This window comes from Hirundo rustica, chromosome 1 (genome assembly GCF_015227805.2).
Source record: "Hirundo rustica isolate bHirRus1 chromosome 1, bHirRus1.pri.v3, whole genome shotgun sequence".
In the NCBI taxonomy this organism is placed as follows: Eukaryota; Metazoa; Chordata; class Aves; order Passeriformes; family Hirundinidae; genus Hirundo; species Hirundo rustica.
The window spans coordinates 61,066,136-61,086,856 of record NC_053450.1 but is presented as its reverse complement, the minus strand read 5'-3'; the positions used below and the strand labels follow the sequence as shown (position 1 = coordinate 61,086,856).

Genomic DNA, 20,721 nt, shown 5'->3' with positions numbered 1-20,721 from the left:
TCTTTGTTTTGTACAGAGCTGACTGCACTTTTTACGCCAATATATAAAGCGTGCACCAGTAATTCTAAACATTTGGTAATACCCACAGGCACATATGTAACAAACATGCAGTTCCTAACTTTCCCTTTCATAGCCAGCCACACAGCAATACCAGGTCTAGCTTGCATTTTTTTTGTTATGACATTCTGGCACTACACCATCGCATTCCATCAGCTTTCACTCCCAGCATTCTGTGGAATAAAGAGCTCTTGCAGCACTTGATTACCACGTATATGCCTATGCAAACCAAACAATCCTTGAATCCAGCATGGAATTCTTACTCAGCCAAGCATGAAGTCTCAGTCACCTAAAATTACTATATTTTTGCTGGTTTTATTCCTGTTCGTTGGTGGCATAAGCAATACCTTTTGCAGGGCCTCTTCTGTTTTCTCAGGGTTTGTTTTGAGTGCTTGGGAAGCATCATTCATCGGTATAGGCATGAATCTCAATGTATAATTCCTAAAAACAAAAATTGATGGTGAAAGTTAATCTAATTACTGTATCTCATTATAATCACTGTACTTCTTTATGAAGAATAATCCAGAGGGGAGAAATAAAGTGCATCCAGCTTGTCTGTGGAAGGTAGTAAGAATGTATTTTTCACATTTTAAACTGGAATAGCTGGAAGCTCTTTTTTTGCTGCTAATTCTTCTTTACTATGAGACGGAGGGATAGATTTTGAAAAGCAGTTACATGGTCAATGCCCAGTGGCTGCTGATTAAAAGCCCAGCTGTTCTCTGTACCTCTGTGCACAAGGTTAGATTATTTTCGTGTATCTAAACAGAACAGGGAGCATCAGTGTCTGCTGGCAACTGTATCAGATGTAAGACTAAATAGAAATATTCAGTAATAGATAGCAACTAAGAGATTGAGTTTTAGAAATATACTATTTAATAACTTCTTGTGTTTACAGCAATTTGAAGAGACTTGCTGAATTTTTAATAAAAAGCTGACAAAACAAGCGTATCATCTCCACATTGCTTTATGCAAACAATTGTTCCCTGCATTTTCCTGATTTGCTTGCAAAACATTTCTGCAGCTTTGTCCATCTGCTGCAATAAGAGATTAAAGACAGGAGTTTGGTCTCGAGTCAAAATTACATTTAAACTCTGAGAACATAAACTGACTATCATGACACAGTTATACTTAAAATGCTACCTACAGTGGTATGTCCACACAACTTCAGACTTGAATAAATTGGAAAAAAAAAAAAAAGAAAAAGAAAAAAGAGCAGGATGTTCTTAAAACTTGGAAAGGAAATGATTCTTTCTATTTCCAATTAATCCTTTATTTCCTGCAAACATCTCTTTCTCCTCCTGCAAACATCCCACTAAACGTCTGTTCCTATTCCATCCAGAGCTACACAAACATGTTTGGAACCCTCTATTTTTGAGCACTTTAAAGTTGGTAATTTCAATGGAGTCACCACCACTGATGACAGTAGACCACTCTTCACTAAATGCACTAACTCCAACAGCAGGCACCTCGTACAGCGTGAAACTCCAAGCTCCTTTCACTTCTTCTCCCACCAGGTGCTTGGACACACGCAGCACCATTCTCTGAAGGGCAGTGTCCTCCTGACCTGCAAACACACTGATTCCTTCATTGCTACTGCCCAACATTTTACTTGAAATGATCATGGAAGACTTTTATGCTTCTCCCCCAATGCAAACATGGTGATGTACAGCTGTCAGTGGCAGGCAGTCAAGGTCCCTGTCCTTTCACAGTGTGCAACTCTCTACTCCATGAGTCAGAAAACCAAATTTTCTTTCTAGTTGTCTTGCCCTTCAAAAGAACACTGCAAACTATACAGACCCTGTTATGTGTCCTCATGTAAAACTACCCTGTGCATAAATGGCTGTCCACCACCATGGGGAGAATTTTTAAATGTCAAAGGTGCTGAGCTCAAAGACAGATAATAACAGAACTTGCTGATTGCCTGACAGGTGGGGTATTTATTTAGTTTTAAAAAAAAAAGGTAGATTTCTACGGATCTCTGCAGCTGTTCGACATTTAATACATCCCATTCATTGAAATCTGTAATTGCCAGCTCTCATGCTAGCAGTGATATGTTAAATTCAATTTAGTCAAAGGCTTAGTGCACCTTCCCTCACACATATGGACACACAGAGTAGGAGGAGGACAAATGAAAGGTAAGGAGATTTCACGGATACACACTCACAGAGGCAAAACCTTAGAAGACCACTACCCTATGGAAGGAGGGAAATCCTTTGTACTTGGGTTGCTTTCAGACACACAGTATTATTTTCATCTAAGAATTAACCAGTCCTTAGGGGAAAATATCAAGAATTTAAAGCTCACTTTTCAGCTCCATCATTATGCTTTATTTTTCTGTTTCCTTCAAATCTGAAATACTCCCCCATTCTTTTTATTAACATTCCACTCGTCTCTTGTAAAGGAGTACATTTTGCTTCAAACTCGGTAATCCAGTAATTTCCTAACACATCAATATACTCAGCAAAATACCTATATTTAAAGGATGTTAAATTTCAGAGAGGTGCTCAAAGACTGAAAAGGATGTCCCAAAAGCCTCTTCTACATACAACACGTGTGACAACAGTCCTACATTTCATCACAGTATTTCCCCTGTAGTAACTTCTGATCCACACACTACATATGCTCTCTGCTGCAGTGGAGATTTTACTTACTAGTTTTTTTAAAACCAGGAATAAGATAATCTGTTTTTCAGGTCAGAGTGTGTGAATTTCACATCACTGCTAAGGGAAGAATTCATAGCCCTCTAACAAACTCCAGCATTTCTCCTCAGATATTAGAACTACAGCTATTTCTTCAGACAGTCCATATAAAGAAAAAAAAGAAATTCAGAAATGAACATGAGACAATGCTGTAGAGTCCTGTGACAGAGGGGGCTGTAGGCTGCAAATCACATATTTATCTTCATATTAAAATCACAGAGATACAAGACCCTGCTTAATGGCCAAGCTGAATAGGATGCCTCCTGTTCTCAAATGCTCTCCTGAACTGACACCTGTAAGGGACTCTGCAGAAAACCTTCTCAGCACTTCACACCACCTGTCTGGGACACCCCTGGGGCAAAATCTGCCAACAGCCATGCTCCTGGAATTCCCTTGTAGGAATAACATTTTCAAACAGCAATAAGCGGATGAAGAAAAGCTGGGAGAAGGGGAAAGAAAAAAAAACTTCCAATTACTTCATCCTGTTTTGGAGTCTGTTACAAATCCCCTCAGCCTCCTGCCCATAGCACTAAATCTACCTTTCTTTGTTTTGTGGTTTGGTAGACGACAACTTCTCTTAAGACCGAAATCACACATATCCTCAAGCATCTTGAGTATATTTCATTCCATTTTGAGCAATGGTTCTGTTCTACAGATTATTCATGGGCTCAGGTATTTTTAGGAAGTATATAGTGAAGAATGCTCTCAAAATGTCTTCAAGACGGATTGTTTACAGCCTAATTGTTTTCAGCCAGTACTGACAGTCCCTCTTTTCTTGTTTAAACCTTTGTTGCTTGTGGCTTAGCTCATGATGTTATCAAGGTTTTTGGCAATTTAAAAATGTTTAAGGCAACATAAAATGACCTCAGCTTCCAAGTTAAATGAATGAGATGTCACCCCAAAAAAGTACAGTGTCACATAATTAACTGTAGCATTCCAGGGGTACTTTTGTTTAGGTTACTTGCTCTTGCCTCAGGATTTCTCCCCTTCTCTATTTACTCATCCAAACACTTTGGAACAGAGAAAAAAGCTGATGCTAACCAGAAAACAAGTGTATTTCTTTTTCTACCAAATTTCCCCATGCTATTGCTCTTTAACAGATAAATGTCTGCAAGTTGACAAATAACCTTCACAAATTCACTACTATCAATGGAATCACTGGAAGATGATTTGCTAAATTATACATAATTTATCTAATTTCCCACATCAGTGCAACTGAATTCATCTCAAAACCAAGTACATAAACTACAATAGTTTCATAAAACAAGTAACTTAGTAAGCTCTAGCCTCATGACCCCTGTAAGGGTTAAGATGCTCCCTTAATTAGTTACACAGTTTTGCAAGATATCTTGTCTGGAACCTAGTAATTGTAGGTTACGTTCATTTTCTAAAGAGAGCCTTTGCTCCAGTCTGAGGGATTTAATGATGCAAAAAAACTTCAACTGCTGCTTAATTTAAATCTGTATTTCTTCTCTCTTTAGAAAAGTAATAATAACATATAAAGAAATGTGATGGAGATGGAGAGAGATGAAAGCAATTTAACATTTATCACTGGTAATGGCTGCATCTGTGAGTAAACTCATGGAAGCAAAATGACCCAGACCACAGCAATTACAAAGAAAAACTGCAGTTCCTGTGACCATCACTATTAGTATCAACTTGCTAGAGGGAAGAAAAAAAGTCAAACCACAAAGGCTCACTTCATTAATTTTCTGTTATTGTGTACAGCTTCATTCACTAGAATAGAATTTCTGAATACTATCAGCACAAGAGAATGAAGAAAAGGCAAAATATTACCAAATTCAGAATTTTAACACTAAGAGCAGAACTCAAGGACCTTAATGCTGTTAGCAGAGTATGGATGTAAGAGTCACAGAACCTCTTCCCATCCTTTTGCAGGATGTGAAGTCATGAATTTTCCTTTAGATTAAACATCCTGATGCTTAAAATTGAGAGCACTCAGCATCTTCAAGATCATATTGACTGCGGTGAGAACTGCAGCTGCTCAGGTCATTCAGGATCTTTGGCCTCTTCATCAGACATTCAATTATTTGAGACTTACTTTTCCAGAGCCACAGCTATGTCCTGGAAGCCCTGTGCAGTGATGTTATTCTTGTCCCATATTACAGTTCTGACAGGCGGTGCGAAGAGGAAAGAAAAATATAAGTTAAACAAGAACCACCAAATAAATCTATAATGAAACTTCGCATATTGAAATAACACACTGCTGAATATTCAAAATTGCAGAAGGCAGCACTTTATAAACTTGTCTTTACTAATTCACTAAATCCTTCAAATGACAGAAATTATGGACAAACATCCAAAATCCAGTCTCCCTTACTTTAAAGGGGACTCTACTGTACTTTCCATCATTAACTTAAGTACCTCACTCTTCTAAAACACAATTAATAGAAAGATTTGGACATAAATTCCTGCTTTTTTGAGGAATAGCATCAAAACCAAAGTTCAAATGTCTGCTCTGCGAGGCCATACTGAAAGAACAGAAAATTGCATTAACTGGTCAATCTCTGTTCCACATAGGCTATGGGTATTTTAAAAATTCATGCTGATCAGAGGTCAAAATTTGCAGGCTGTCACATTCAACCCTGCACTAGGCTCATCACACTGTTCATGTGATTCCACATGCAACACAAGTAGCTGCCAATATAAACCATTAGGTTAGGTGCATAAATTGTAGCTCTTTTGAATACACAATGATGATAAGATTCCCCTCCTCCCCCAGTTCAGACCACTCAAGCAGGCTGCCTGGCAATTTGCAAACACATGTTCAAAGATCTCATTAGTAGGCAGAAGAGACAGACAAGCAGATAAATCTTGCTTCTGCTAGAGCACCAGTTGTAGCTGTTATTAAAAAAAAAAAAAAAAAAAAAAAAAAAAAAAAGGCACAAAACCAAACAAAGATTTCTGGTGTTTGAAGCAGAGAAAAAAAAAGATAGATGGCATGCTTTCACAAGTATTGACATCCTTCTGTTGTTGCAGAATTATGCCTCCATTTTTTAGATGAAAGGTAAGAAAGAGAGGAATAGAGACTCTACACTCACTCTGCAAGCATCAGATATGCTGTGGGTCATATCTTGAATATTTTTGCCACTGGAAAGTGTGTTTATATTTCTACCTGGGTATCATTTTACAACATTTTTTGGCAGAGCTGGTTACCATTGCATTATTTAGTCTGTAATCGCACCACAGACTGTGGTGACATTATGTCAACTGTGACATTCAGCATACTGCGAAACGTTTCCGTCTGCCACCCTGAAACGTATCAAAAGTTTGTTTCTTCAGATGCTGTGGTCATTTCAGGTCAATACATTCAATAAACCTAAGCCATCCTTCCAGCGTTTCCTTGACATTTTTAATATTCAGTTCGGGCACAGCAACACAAAGGCCAGAGGATCCCTGCCTCTGAACAAAATAGCCAAGACTGTTTGTGGGAATTTTTTATCCTCCAGGGAACAAATACTAGGAGACCAAGTAAAAAGTGGTCTTTTTACGCTGACAATACACTGAGGAAGGTTCATCTGTACAGTCTGACAAGGAGGGAGGATTATCTTTCCTGATGAGGGTGACATATTTAGAGGTCCCCATCCAGATTTACGCTGATTGAAGGTTTTACTGTTTGTGAAACACATGCTGGATAGAAAGAAAGTGATACTCTCAAGCCATCAGTGCCAGACATGCTAAAAAGCAGTGAAGTTGATGAGAAGATATGCCAAGGTCCATCAACACGGTAGGAAGGGGAGAAAGGAAGGATGGATGGCCCATGCTGCTTCCCATTCTGAATTCCACATGCTTAGTTCTAAAAACTGGCTCTTCAGAAGACAAAGAATAATAATAATAATTTTCTCTGCTGGGAAAGTCTCCAGTAAGAAAGAGAGAGCAGAACAGAAGAGAGTAGCTAAGCACTAGAATCGAGTTCCGACGGACAGTGTGGAATCTTGGTTCTTGTAGATCTTCAAAACCTGCCTGGACAAGTCCCTAAAGAATTTCACATAGCTTTAAAGTTGGACCAGCTTTGAGAAGAACATTCAGTTTAATTAATAGAGAGCTCTATAACAATGTAATTTTTTTTTCAGTCATTCTAGAAATTTTAAAAGTCTTTTGATTCCAACAAGAGGCTTTTCTGTTCAAATGTAGAAAATTTTCCCCAGTTTCAGTTAAGGAAATATTTTTGAACGGACAACTTGCTTCTTTTGTTTTTCTGTTGTTATTTTCCTTTCTCTTAAGAAAAAGAAGGATGAGAATCCTTCAAAATAAAGACACTCTTCAGTGGCTGTATGTTGAAAGGTTCTGAAGAGAAACAGATTGAAAATAAGCCAACAACTTCAGTATTATTAAGCCATTCTACTGTTTACTGCAAGTGCGCTTCCCTTACCTGAGTTTGGTGTTTATCTGTAGGGCTTTCGCCAGCATCTTTGCTCCCATATCTCCCATGGCATTTCCACTAATATCCACTTTTGTGAGAGAAGTATTGCTGCCCAAGGCATTAATAATGATGGTGACCTCAGTCTTCAGCTTGGAATCTGCGAGGGACAGTGACTGTAGAGGCTGTGGATCATAGAAAAGGCACTGATAACAGAAACTGACACAGCACTCATTCCTCAAACACCAACTAAAAGAAGTTACACGTTTCCCAAACTCCTGGGGACAGCAGTAAACATCAAAGAGTTATTTCTGTGTTTGCTGCAGGTCCTACAACACATGATAAATTGGGAGTCAACAACTTGTGACAAACACATGCACACAAGCAGGTTAAGTTGTAGCACCCTGTGAAAAAATTATTTTCAAGTGACAGTGCCTCCAATTTCCTGAGTCAGACTAAGTACAGAATGCACTGTAAACCTCAAAAAAGGCAAGATAACAACAATCAGCTTCACAAGACAACTTCCAGTGTCCAGTGGATTTTGCTTAACCAGCATTCACATTTTCAGTGAGAAATAAAAGTATCTACCACTCCTCTTCTCTCCCCTAGGCTGAGAGATTTGCCCAAGGGCAAATTACAGTCCAAGGCTGTAATTTTATATTGTTTATATTGTTAAAACATAAACAGTTTCCTTAAAATGTTTAATTATTGTTACTTCAACTTTAGGAGTGATTTTGCATATCTATTCCTTCAACAAAGGGCAGACTTTGGTGGAAAGATAAAACCGTAGCAGGTCTGAAATTCAAAGCAGTATTGAGTATCTATTACAATGAGTAAGTCAATAAATATTATTAACAGTGATGTTTTGACATCCATAGCTACAATATCTTTCAGTAACTTTTTTTTTTTTAATGCAGCATATTAAGCTGAAACTACCTTATGTGGCTCCAGCAAGTCACACTCCAAGCCTTAAAAAAACCTTTTCTAAAAATGCTTCCTCCACTCTCAATGCCCCAAACACTCAACAGCAGGAGCTCGAGAACCACAGTCAATCTATCCCCATGCCTTGCATAGATATTACAACCCCTAAAAGTGTAATTTGTCTTTGGTGATGGATGAGGACTCTACAAAACATTTCCCTTGCTCAAGTGTGAGTCCATCCAGAGGAATGTATCATCATTATATACCTACTTAGGCACATTTTGGAGGATTTTGGAGCCTAAAATCCCCAAACTGCCAGCACAGGAAAATCAGCAGCTTACAACAATGAGCCACAGAACTTATGCTAGACCCTGAAGTTTAGATTAATGAAACCAACCAAACTGTGCACACCTTCCAGGGTCCAAGGTGCTTGCATCATACCTGCTACACAATGGGATCCTCCCCTCCAGGCACCACTGTGTTACAGTGATAACTAAAAAACTTGCAACAATGAGAAATGCACTTACTAATGAGGAAAAGCACAAAAATTTGGAGGCACAGCAGGTTTATAATTAAAAAGTCTAACAATAACACAAGCCACATGCTGGTTTTATTTTAAATGGAAGTTATTAAATTACTATGTTAATGCCCTTAATCTGTCTGTTTTCCAATTTTATTGCACGACATGAAGCAAAGTGTAAAGAATAATTAAAAATTTAAAAGCAGTATTAACATGAAAATGTTAACATCACATTTAGAATGGCACTTAGGAGCTCTTGACAGAAGCCTCAGAAGCCCTTTTGCTGACAGATTCATGGTAAAGCAGCACCACACAGCACTAGGAGAAATCATCAATAAACTTGTGAATGTGGCACTGCTTCTGTTCCTTGTGTGTCGCTTTAGAAATGGACATTGGAGCTGCAGGTGACCCCTCCCACATAATTTTTCTAAACCTCAAATATTCTAAGCCTCAAAATTTTTCAAAACCTCAAACCCAGGAAACTTCTTGCATTCCAACACTCCGACAAAACAGTATATGACTGAAAATGCTTCTGTACTGCGTTCTGTAAGGATTGACAGCTATGCACCATCTAAATATTCATTAAATTACAGCATTTTGATCATTACATCAAAAATACCAGATGAAAGAACAACGAACAAAAAAAGGGAAACATCGAAACAAATCCCCCACAAATGGGCAACACTCTACAAACATTTACTTCTTTTAACAACTTAATAGTTTTAGCTAGACATTGAGAAAACAGAAGTCTAGGGAGCACTTTCAGTGTCCCTGCTACAGAAAACAGGTACTTTCCCAATACAGAGAAGATGCCTTAGCCCAATCTTTTTAAGGAAGAGGAATTCTCAAAGTACAAATGTATAGTTAGAAATTTATAGTTAGAAATAGTTAGAAATAAAATGTATAGTTAGAAATAACTATTCATTGATTCCGTCATACTTCTGCTGGGAAAAAACCTAGAATTAAATCAACTTAAATTTGTTTTTCCTAAGAACAAAAATGCTCTATAAACCTTCAAAAAGCCAATTCTGCACCAAACACTGAACTAACAACTAAAGACATTCATCACTAGAAATTCACTGCACCTATATAGGGGTAATTACCACTCTGAGTAACAACACTGCATACCTGCAGTGTAACATCAATTTTTGCAACGAGAAAAGGAATGGCACAATAAGAATACATTACAATAGTCTGCACAGTATAGCACCTACTTAAATAGAAAAGACATGAAAAGAACCCAAAGACTGAACCTAAATATTACATTCTTGTTTATATAAAACACCTGTGGAGTTCTGCAATGTAGGTTACTACTACTGCTTTTAAATTGTGCAGAATTACATTTGGCTATCGCTCTACTTTAACAGTCACAGAACCAAGCCACTGATTGTTTAAATCATTTTACTCATGACTCACATTAACACAGCAGCAGAGCTATTTAAAGTGTGCATAAATACACGGAGAAGCATTTAGAGATGATTATTTTAGATTAAAGCCTCTTGCTTCAGTTTTCCATGAGACAATGTGCGGTCCCTAAACCGTGCAGTGTGCTCTGGGCATCCCTGGTCTCTCCAACTGCATTTTAACTTTTTAGTGTCCTGTGGCAGCCAATGCATACTATTGGTAGAACTATGACCACCCCATTTAAGATTCAAATTGAAATTGCTAGAGACTTAAAATTATTTTCTAAGAAAATTATTTTCTAAGCATCAAGATACAGTAAGGACCATCCTAGGCAGCTTTCTGCAAAACACTTTTCCTACAGTGCTACAGTGTCTGTCCTCAACTCTTTTGCTGCTGGGAGATGGTTCACACTGGTTTTAGCACTTGATGAGACAGAGAAAAACAAGATTCTTTCACTGAAGAGGATTAACAAGAGAAAATAACATGGGGAAAGAAGAGGCAGGGTAACCCCAAAAGGATCATATTCTATATCCCAAATGTTAATGCATGACGTGAAGGAGAGACAGTTATTTTAAATACCTAAATGAAAGAACTTTTTGGTGGATTATTTCATTATAACACTGTTTTGTAAACAGGATGAGAATACATTGTTTAGGTTAGGTCAGGAAAATGTGGTGGGTTGAGAATTACAGGAGCACATCTGACCATTGAACAGTGAAAAAGGCAGAAAGTGGAACAACAAATGATGTCACCCACAGGCTGAAAAGAAAAGGAATGCAAGAAGGGGAAGCCAATGTTGCAAAGAAGAGAGAGCTGCAAGAATGATACACACATAATTTAGCAGCTACTTTTTCCTATGACCTGGGAGCTTCAAAAACAGAAACCAGCAAAGATAAACAGAAGGTTGTAGCTTGAAATACAAATAATACAGGGAAAGTTGAAACTTTTGTTCTTAAGAAAAGATAGCATGAATGGGAGAGTCATGAAATAGGGGAAATACCCCAACAGCGTGTTTGTGATGATGATTTGGGTACTGAAAGGACACAGAGTGCACTGATGAAGTATTTTAGGATACGGTTTGAGTGTGAAGAAATGTTCACCTGCAACAGAACAAAGGAATAATGGAAATAGAAAACATACTAAATTACATTTGCTTGTGATTCAGTTCTTCAGGACAGCTGTGAAAGGATAAGCATGAGAAGCAGGGCAGGACAGAGACAAATGCCCACAGAGGAGAAGCGGGTGCTATCTGATTAAACGCAACCCCTCAGTAGAGGATCAAAAGGAAAAGGAGAGAAGGGGGAGGCAGTCCTGCAGCATTCCCTTCAGAGGCAGAGTAGAAGGAGGTGGTCACACAGTCAGCACTAAACAAAAAGGCTAGTTTGGTACAAGGGGTAACAAAGAGTTCCACCAATACAATACTTAGCACAAGCCTACACCTAACTTGTGCAAACAAGGACTTTCATTAAGGTGCTTTCATTACAAGTGTTACCTCAGTTAGAATCAGTTTTGGTATCTATACACAGAACTTCACCACATTGCACTGAGATCCCACATTTTAAAGAATAAAATGTGGAGGAAGGCACAGAATCAAGAAACACCAGTACCACTAATCCCATTTAAGGGGACAGAAGGAGCATAGGGGACTGGTTCAGTAAATAACTTCAAATACAATTAAGAACAAAGAAAAAGGGAACCCGGAATATGAGTCTAATGACCTTGCAAGGAAAGAGACAATGGAAATCCTGGATAAAACTGCCAGGATACAGACACAGATGGGAGGAGAAGGTAGCCAAGCAGTTAATATGGAGAGTGTGAACTTGCAGGTGAGACAATAAAGACAACAGGAAATAGCAGGTGTTCAGACTACTTGAGTCTACAGTCAGCTGTCTCTGGAGAATGAGGAAAGCTTGCTTGGTACCTGCACAGGAAATTAAGGAGTAAGAAAGGACTAAGAGTAGAATAAAGATTGACACACATGAGAGTAACAGAGCATCTTAAGATCCCCTTCTAACCAAAACTAGGATGCCAGAACAGGCAAGAACACAAATCCAAACACAAAAGTCTTTCAGAATTACAAAAGAGTGTAGAAATTAAGAAAGTGGGCAAGCATCCCAGCAAGGTACCCTGAAAAGGTTTTATGAAATTGCTCCTGTGACTAAGAGAAGTAAGAAAACAATGCAGTGAATGGTTTATTTGCATCTTTTGAAGAAGGAAAGAGTTCTGAGATCGCTGCAGTGACCTTGCATTTTGTCGAGAGAAAAAAAAAAAATTTAATACCCAAGAACAGCTATCAGGAAATAATGCATTCCATAAATTAAAACAAAACACAAAAACAAAACAAAACAACAACAACAACAAAACAACCCAACATTATTATTGAGAACACTACCTTTGTAAACTCTTATGAGGACACAAAAGTATTTAGAGCTAAATAACTTGGTTACACACATCCAACAATTAAAAATGAATATTTTTCAACAACCACAGATCCTAAGACTATCCTCAGAAAACGTTCACCTACATGCCACAAATTAATCCAAACCACAATATCAAAAAAACCCCCACCAAAATGTCAGATGTACCTGTGCAGGGTTCTGATCAAATCTTATGCAGCCAATTAACACAGTGAAGAAAATTATCAGAAATAGACTGTAAGAGTAGAAACACACATGATGATAGTAGGCAGAAAGATACTCACTGAATCCTCGTCTTGAATCATCTGAACTAAATTATCAAGTACTGGCGTGAGATTTCTGAGGGAAGAAAAGTTAGGGAGATGATGAAATCAGCAGTTTCTCCTCATCCATTCTCTTGTTGTTTAAAAGAAAGCAAATCCTTACTTGGATTTCATGTTGTTAAAGTTTTTGCCTAATGCCAAGTGTCTTATCGATCGGTTTTTACTAAGCCAGACTACAAGGGTTGAGAGGTCAGATTCTAGGCCTGTAAAGAATCAGATTAGATTAGGAATTAAAATACATTTTCACAAAAGACCCAGACCAGGTCCAATTATTGATGCTATATACATTCAAGTAATTATATCAGTGTACTAATTTCCAAAATGTGTAGAAAAATTTCCATTCTTCCATCTTTAAATCTTTTTCTCCTTAGTGCCTCAGCTTTTCTATGAGAATAAACACTTCCTCTAAAATAAGACCTTTAAATCTCCATGCTAATTAAAGGCACCTCTCAGAAGCACAGAAGAGAATTCAGTCCCTTATCCACAGTCCAACCACCCAAGGGTAGTTCCTCGCACTGCCAGGCAGAGCTTGAAGTTCCTTGGAGAATTCTGAAACAACGCTAGTCACTATTTAGTCTTAGCAGAGCTGTGTACCAATAAAATTTCAAAGCCTTCAAAAGCCTGCAAAAAAGGCTAACATAACAGACTATGAATAAAATTACCTGAAAAACAAGGCAAATTTTATTCTACTCCTGAGTAAAAGAAAAATAACTTTAGTATTCCCAAGCCAGTTATGTATTTGAGGACTCCACTAGCTAGATTACAACGATTTAGAATTCAGGTTCACAGAATAATTTAGATTTCAAATATCTATCCTTACTTATAAAAAACAAACTTTTTGTATTGTTGGGCTGAATCAGTAACTCTCAAAGCTTTCCACTTGTCCATCCCACCCTTCTTGGGCATTCCACTGTACTGGGAGTCTGTTTCTGAAATACTTCTGCATTTGGCTGATAGAGGGGCAAACACAGCCGGTGAATTCTTCCAGGTCATACATCCGCACCTTGAATCTGCAAGATGAGAAGCCAGCTCATATTCCCAGGAATATCTGTTCTAGGAAGCACAGAGACTCCAAAGCAGAACTACTCAAAGACTTTCCAAAAGACTCAAGCAGACCTTTTCTGACCTGAAGCTGTTGGCTCTTTGCTGCAAATTTTCCCCCTCAGCTTCATTCTGTACTAGACCTTTCCCTTTGTTCTTTTAATAACACTTCCAATTCTCATCCAGCTTCTCATCCTCTTGTATTTAAACCCAATTCACTCTGGATCTAATATGAGCTTGGTGCCATTATTTTATTTTGCTGTGTTACACAGATCTCAAGTAACAAATGTTTGAGGGTACAGTTAGTCTTGCAACATTTCTTAATGAGAAGTCTTGATCTGAGGCATTTTTATAACCAACATGGCCAATAATCACAAAGCAAGAGCAACCAAGCTTGGTTACACTGTGAGCTGAAACAAAAAGCATTTATAGACTTGCACGATTCTCCATTCCTGCTCTGTGTACTTACCATTGTCTGAAATATCTAGGCTGGTGATATTGTGTATTTCTGCTATGCATCCTTCCAAGACTTGTGCACCTCCAGATCTTAACTAGAGACAAAACATCATCCGTTTTTGCAAACTAGTTATGGTTTCAAGATCACACAGAAGACAGTGGTAGGAGCTTTGTGAATACAGAAGGCACTAGCAGCAGCAAAAACAACAGCAACAGAAGAAGTTATAGACATCAAAATGACAGCCTATGCACACATTCCTACTGTTCTCATCCTTACTCTCAGTATTTGCCCACAAATGAGAAAAGGGACTCTCTTCCCTTTCTCTTGAAACTACATCTCAGCCTTCAAATCAGGAAAATACTTCAATGATTAAACACAGCAAATCCTTTAGCACTTGTGCTGGGCAGTGCCTAAAAGATTGGGGTGAGCATCGAACACATGAACAGCCCAGGACATTTCTAGCATCTGGTGATCAAAAATAAATAAACTTAGACCAGCTGATCAACTTGCAACACTGGCATCCTTGAACTCCACTACAGACAGGCCTTACAGTGAGCATCTTCCAGCTCTTAGCAGAATGCTAAGGTGCCCATTTTAAAGATAAGTGGGGGGCATTAAAAAAAAAAAAAAAGGCTAAAAAAAAAAAAAGCTCAATTAAATTATGCCTCCCTGTTGCTGAAAAGAAAATTCAAATAATCCAATTGTAAAACAGCCATAAAAGACCATAAACAAGAGAAAACATTAATACAGTTATTCTTAACTTAAGAAATAGCAATAAAAGAAAAAAAATTGCAACAATAACAAAAATGTCTGGCTGCAAAGTATCAATTATGATATAATTAATCTGAAATATTACATGACTATAAAATAAATGTCAGGATTTAATGAAAAAATAATGATGTTCTAGGAGAAAACATCAACATTAGGAATTAAAGTTATGAAATCTTACACACTCATTTACTAATGCTACTGAAGTAGCATAACTCTTTTTTCCAAAGGAGCAAAAGCATCTTCTTATTTTTTGCAGCTACGCACATTTATATAAGGCACATGTCACTTTAAAAACATCTCCCAGTAAAAGACTTTAGCTAAAGTGGGAAAAAACTCTATTGAAATTTTATTTTTACATTTTCTATGTTATTTACTTCAAAAAGAATGGAAAAATTGTTTAAACCCCTTCAAAGCTTTTTCACCTCCTCTGCAAAACAACTGTGTAATATTTTACTTAGTTGACTTACTTGGGTAAATACCCTGAATTAACCTGCTGATAGTTCTGTGGACCATCAACTTTTAACCATGCTATAGTTAAAATTTAACCTTAAAATTAAAATGCCTTCTAGAAGCATTTTTCAATAAAGACACGATTTGGCACTTTTTTGGAAGTTTGAGGTATGTGATGGTTTAACAAACAGCTGATCTGAGTATTTGGAGAATGGTGGTCAAAGATAACACCTAAATCATAAATCACATCTGGAGTGATAACACAGTGCACCTTTCCCCCTCTCCATCCTGCACATCCTTCACCTCATCCTCTCAATAAGTAGTCATATAACAGGCTGTATTCGGGCCAGAAGTGCTGCAAATTTAACTCAACTTTATTTTGGTAAGAGTATTTATAGCATTTGCTGTATGAAAGCCAAAATCATTCCGTTTTGCTTTGTGCTGTTCTCTCAGTGTGACCCACCACAAGACAATCATTTTACAGTGTCACATGTACTATTGCAGAATCCATAGAAGTGGCAGGTCATATGTGGAACTGGATTGGTTGTTAGTAGGGTAAAGTTCTATACACTAAAATTATACTCACAACAGAATCCAAATGCTTATGGCTATATAAACTTTGAGGGCTGAAGTGGACAAATTTTCAGGAGCAGCTTTCAATCTTGTACCAGATAACTCTACATTCAAAGTTTTAAATATAAAAACATTTCATGAGCACAAATGGTGATATCTATTTAATCTGAAAGTGATGACAAAACCTCCACTTTTAGAATCACAATTTGCTGCAACTGTGTTAAAATATTACGCACATAAATATATACACATATAAAAGCAGAGATGAATTCAAGTGCTGCTCGTCAATGTGGACTGTGATACTGACAAAAAGACCCTCTGCAACATGCCCTATTATGACATACTTCTGAGACTACAAAGAAAAGCTCTTACTCAGAAAATGAAGAATAACCCTTCTACAATTAAAAATGCCAAGTGTGCTCAAAGCTATGAGGTACCAATAGGGGAAGGGCAAACAAAGCTGCTTACTGATTTAACAATTAAGGTAAAGCATGGAGGGTACTTACACAGTGACCAAGCTAAGGGAAGCAGAAGGGAAAAGAGTGAAATACATCAGTGCTGAGCAGGTAGAAATAAAAATGTAATTTTCATAGTAGAAAAAAAGAAATTTAAAAAATTCCAACCAAACAAGCAATAGAAAATGATTAAGCTTGGAGATAATACACCAGAAAATTATGGGAGCAAATGAAAAATGGTGGGAGAGGGAAGGAACACAGATTTATCCTTCCATCCTTGAGTACAGTTTGCCTGATGTAGGAAAGAAGATGGCAAAGCTGAAGCATCAGCTTTATAGCCCCCTAGCAGCATGTGCTTGCGGGAACTGGGAGTGGTGGTGGCTGCCTCCAAGCTTCCCACTGCTCTCTTTCTGGGTGTGGATTACCCTGCCCAGATCCCAGAGGGTTGGGGAGAGATGGAGCAGGATCCTGAGCTGCTGGGCCCCTTGAGAGCACTCCCAGCTGCCGGCACATCAACTTCCCTGCTGGTGGAAACACAACTTCTTTCCAAAACACGCGAGAATGGATACAGCTCAGTGATGAGAAAAAAAAAAATGTTAAGGGAAGGATCTAAGGAAGTGCTGTCAATTTGGAGGGACCAGCTACAGGAATGCAACACTGAGTTGGGCAGGATTCCTTCCTTTCTGTCACAGGAGTCAGCCATGACCACACGTGCTTTGGTGTCCAATAAATCTCATTGCCCCTTGAAGGCTCTTTCACATCCCATCCTGGGTGTTGTTTCATGAAAGGGTAATATTTTCTCTCCTGTCAGCCCTTGTTGATTTGCATGCTAATTTATACTCTCATTACTTATATTTGTGTTTTATTGATTTATTCATTGAAAGCTATGATCATAGGACTTAATTTTTATTACGTTAATTACTCCTCCCTTTTCCTTCCTTCCTCTGAAAGATAAATTATCATCCGTCTGATCCCTCTGCTCAGAAGTCAGAAGCATATGTACTTGACTTGAAAGCCTTCCTATTTGGGATTTACAGGCAGTGCTCTTCAAAGTTTTCCAAAAAGTCTGAAATAACAAAAACTATGATTTGCACTCACAACGATTTGGGTTTTTTTCTTCATAAGGAAATCTGTGCACATTTCAAAAGCAATTGACCACGAACCTAAAGGCAAGGATTACTGCACTTCAACATGGTTATCAATTTTGCATGTTTTCTACTTAAAGGGAAACCACTGTATTTGCAGGCACTTCTAGAAGAGTTAATACTCAGATGGCCTCAGAAATATCTAACAAATGGGAGGCTTTCGTCGTAGCTTAAAAACCGGGGAAGTCAGAGAAGGCCTGAGCCTGAACTGGTTCGTGTTGGTTTTGGCAAGAGTCCACCACACAGTTCTCTACAAAATGACTTTGCCTCAAGTGGCTCACCAGGGTTGTGTCTGATCTTTTCTCATCCTGCTATAACCTCACAGGAATTACCCTGCAAGAGTATGGGCAATCCTGGGAAACAGCGGGCACAGCAACGCACAGGGAAGCAAGAGGAAACAAGATGAGGCAAGTGAGTTGCCACAATTGTTCTTACTTATTCTTGAGGCCACTTTTACAGTGTTTCTTATGTTAATAACTTCTACTCGGGTTCCTTATTGGCTTGGATTGATTAATTGATTAGGAAAACGGAAATTCTCCCAAGGTTAAAAAGCAAACCTGCAGAAGGGGAAGCAGGAACCACAGACATGCCTTCAGGGCATGCAGCTTCCTTTGAGCCATTCAAATTTGGGCACCTTGGAAAATCCTGCTGCTAATCACACCAGCAGAGAGCAGAAGCTGCCAAGCATCCAACAGGCTGGCTCAGCGTGCAGCCCAGCTGCACTGCAAGGAGGCTTTTGCTAATCATGTGCTTTGAACCTCTGTGCTCGTTATTTAGGATGCTGGAACACACATCCTAACTTGTACCATAACTGCTTGTCTGGGTTCTACCTTTCCCACAACTTTCGGCTACAGAGGAAGAATATCTCGCCCAGTGGATTTCACAGGAATGCTAAAGCATCGTCGTTGCATATTTTGAACACGTCCTGGTAAATATTCCTTACCTCACAGCTACTGAGGTCTAAAGACACTTCCTTCAGATTGTGATTGCAAGCCAGGCCTAATAAAAGCGCTCTGAAAAAGATCAGTTTTAGAAGCATTTTAAAAAAACAAAGGGCAGCTTTGCATCATCATCTAAGTGATCACAGGTTAATACACCTATAATGCAAAGATTCATTTCAAAACAACACCAGCTGAGCAGTTATTTCTTCAATGACAATGGCAGCACCAGTCTGCCACACTCAGAACGCTCCAGGAGCTTCAAAAACCGCAGGGATGCAAGGCTAATGAAGAAACTCTAAAGCTAATGCACCATCAAGATTTAATAACATTCATCAGAAATGAATTTCCTTCAACATTTGCTTTCAAAGAGCACCAAATGATTATAAATGGAGTGTTCTGTCATACAGCCACACAAACTCTGATTTTCCAAAAGTCTAGGAAAAATTAGGTTTTTAAAAGACGCAAGATGCCATGCAGCCATCCATTTCAGCCAGGCACCAAGCCTGTAACACTCGAAGGCTGGAGCATGTTCCAGTGTCACAAAATTCTCCACTTCCACAACCCAACGAGTATTTACAGATTCCAAAATGATATTCCCATGCAATGGCGTCCTTTGCCTTTAGGCAGATTGGCAGACACGTGAAGTAACAACTAATTATCGTTTTCATAAAGTCTTATAAAAGTTTGTTTCCACATCTCAAAGTTAGTGTTAATATCACACTTATATTAATACTGTCAAATCAGAGAGCACAACAGTATGTGTAATAGAGAAGAAACAAACAAAATCTGTGTATACCTTCTAATATCTTCAGAATAGATGCAGCCTTGAATTAATAATTCAACAGAGAAACAGAAGGACTTCCTTCTCCAGCTTCATTTCAGCCAAAAGCAGCTAACCAAGTGACTGATGCTTGGAGATAAAAACCAACCCCTAATGATGAGCCATTTGCTTACACACTTGCTATGCAAGTAGTGTGTCAAAGCTACATTTGAAATGTGTGTGTCTTGAGCAGGTTTTTCATTTAAACCTATTTATATCTTCTGTCCTGCAAGTATAATCAGACCTTTCCTATTAACAAAGGCAAATGTCTTGTGCTTATTTACTTAAGCTATTAATATACAGGGGTGGGGGGGAGGGAAGTGAAAGTTCTCACAAAGGAGTAAGTGCAACAGTTCTCACAAATTCTCAGATTATCCTGTCTATCTTTCTTACCCAGACGTGGTTTTTATTCAGTCAGTCTGGCTGATGGTAAGCTTGCAAAGAGCTTCCTAAACATTTCCAGGAAATAAAAAATACAGTGCAAGCATAAAAAAGTGCAGATTAAAAAAAGAGACACAGTGCCACTTCAGTTGTACACTTTTCACAGGAAGAAAAAAAAAAGGGCTTTTCCCCCTAACCTCTTCCCTATAAATTTACCCTAAGAAAATCCCCTTATTTCTCAATTCTTTGTCATGAAAAAATCACCAGCCTTCCAAAGGGCCTGAAGCCAGACATACTATACTTACACTTGTCCACAGTGTTTAAATCACACACATGGCCAACACATGGAGAGGTTTTATCAACTCTACATGATGCAGAATGCAAGAATTGTCCTTGTAATTAGCATTTGCATGAGAAGCACACCAAAAACTTGTCTTGTTACAGCACTGACAGATCAAAATACAATTTTTGGCAATGTCTGTAAAATTCAACAAAAATGCCAACTTATACTTCAACAGGACAAAAGTACAAACTGCCTTTGTTTAAAAATGGTGAAAAAATGAGTGAACTGCAACGGAACATTAACTGTATTACCTATGTACAAGGTATATTATCCTCTCCCCACCCACCACATGGCATCCTGAAAGTACAGCTTTATCAGCAAACCTACTCCTGAAAGGCTTGATTTACACTGTCTAAGCAAGTTTGTGTCCTTCACAGACTGCACTGATTAACCAGTATCTTTAAACTCACTGAGTTAGCACATGCAATTAAACATACCACAATTGTAGAGCTAAAGGAAGAAATCAAATAACAAATCAAAACCCAATTAATTAGGGGAATTTGGAACTCAAGATATCAGGTATCTGCATTTTATCTACCTTTTTTTTTTTTTTTTCCCTCTAGGCAGGGGACATATTTTTGACATATTCTCATCAATGGTGCCAGGAAAGTACTATTACGAT

At 38.2% G+C, this 20,721-nt stretch overlaps 1 protein-coding gene across 3 annotated transcripts in view; it reads right to left on the bottom strand.

The window, feature by feature from the left end:
* The window catches only part of CARMIL1 (capping protein regulator and myosin 1 linker 1), a 192,961-nt gene that overhangs the window by 54,056 nt on the left and 118,184 nt on the right, over positions 1-20,721 (bottom strand). For all 3 annotated transcript variants that reach the window (XM_040076283.2, XM_040076419.2, XM_058419311.1), the window contains 7 exons: positions 18,558-18,627; positions 14,233-14,314; positions 12,826-12,925; positions 12,684-12,738; positions 7,150-7,322; positions 4,819-4,887; positions 405-498 (listed from right to left, as the gene is read on the bottom strand). In XM_040076283.2, the coding sequence (XP_039932217.1) occupies positions 405-498; positions 4,819-4,887; positions 7,150-7,322; positions 12,684-12,738; positions 12,826-12,925; positions 14,233-14,314; positions 18,558-18,627 (643 nt within the window). The remainder of the gene's footprint in view (positions 1-404; positions 499-4,818; positions 4,888-7,149; positions 7,323-12,683; positions 12,739-12,825; positions 12,926-14,232; positions 14,315-18,557; positions 18,628-20,721) is intronic.